Genomic DNA, 218 nt, shown 5'->3' with positions numbered 1-218 from the left:
TTAATCATTTAATCTCCCTATATTCACAGGCGAGACAGCATTGCACGTAGCTGCGGCGCGCGGTAATCTGACCCTGGTCCAAAGTTTGCTCAAGCAGGGTCATCCGGTGAAAGTCCAGGACAGTGCGGGATGGTTACCTTTACACGAGGCGGCAAACCATGGACACACGGACATTGTACAGGCCCTGGTCAGTGCTGGAGCTGATCCTAATGATAAAG

The 218-nt window shown here is 51.8% G+C and overlaps 1 protein-coding gene across 1 annotated transcript; it reads left to right on the top strand.

Annotated features, from left to right (window-relative positions):
- Nucleotides 1-19: 19 nt before the first annotated feature.
- On the top strand, nucleotides 20-215 carry LOC113473854 (tonsoku-like protein; the record flags this gene model as incomplete). The annotated part of the gene is made up of 1 exon (XM_026833293.1): nucleotides 20-215. A coding segment is annotated over one exon (196 nt), but the record flags the coding sequence as incomplete, so codon positions are not given.
- Between the last annotated feature and the right edge of the window lie 3 nt (nucleotides 216-218).

The sequence above is a fragment of the Diaphorina citri genome, unplaced genomic scaffold, assembly GCF_000475195.1.
Source record: "Diaphorina citri unplaced genomic scaffold, Diaci psyllid genome assembly version 1.1 scaffold151087, whole genome shotgun sequence".
Lineage (NCBI taxonomy): Eukaryota > Metazoa > Arthropoda > Insecta > Hemiptera > Psyllidae > Diaphorina > Diaphorina citri.
Note: the sequence above shows the minus strand (reverse complement) of the source record. Positions and strands in the feature narration are given on the sequence as shown.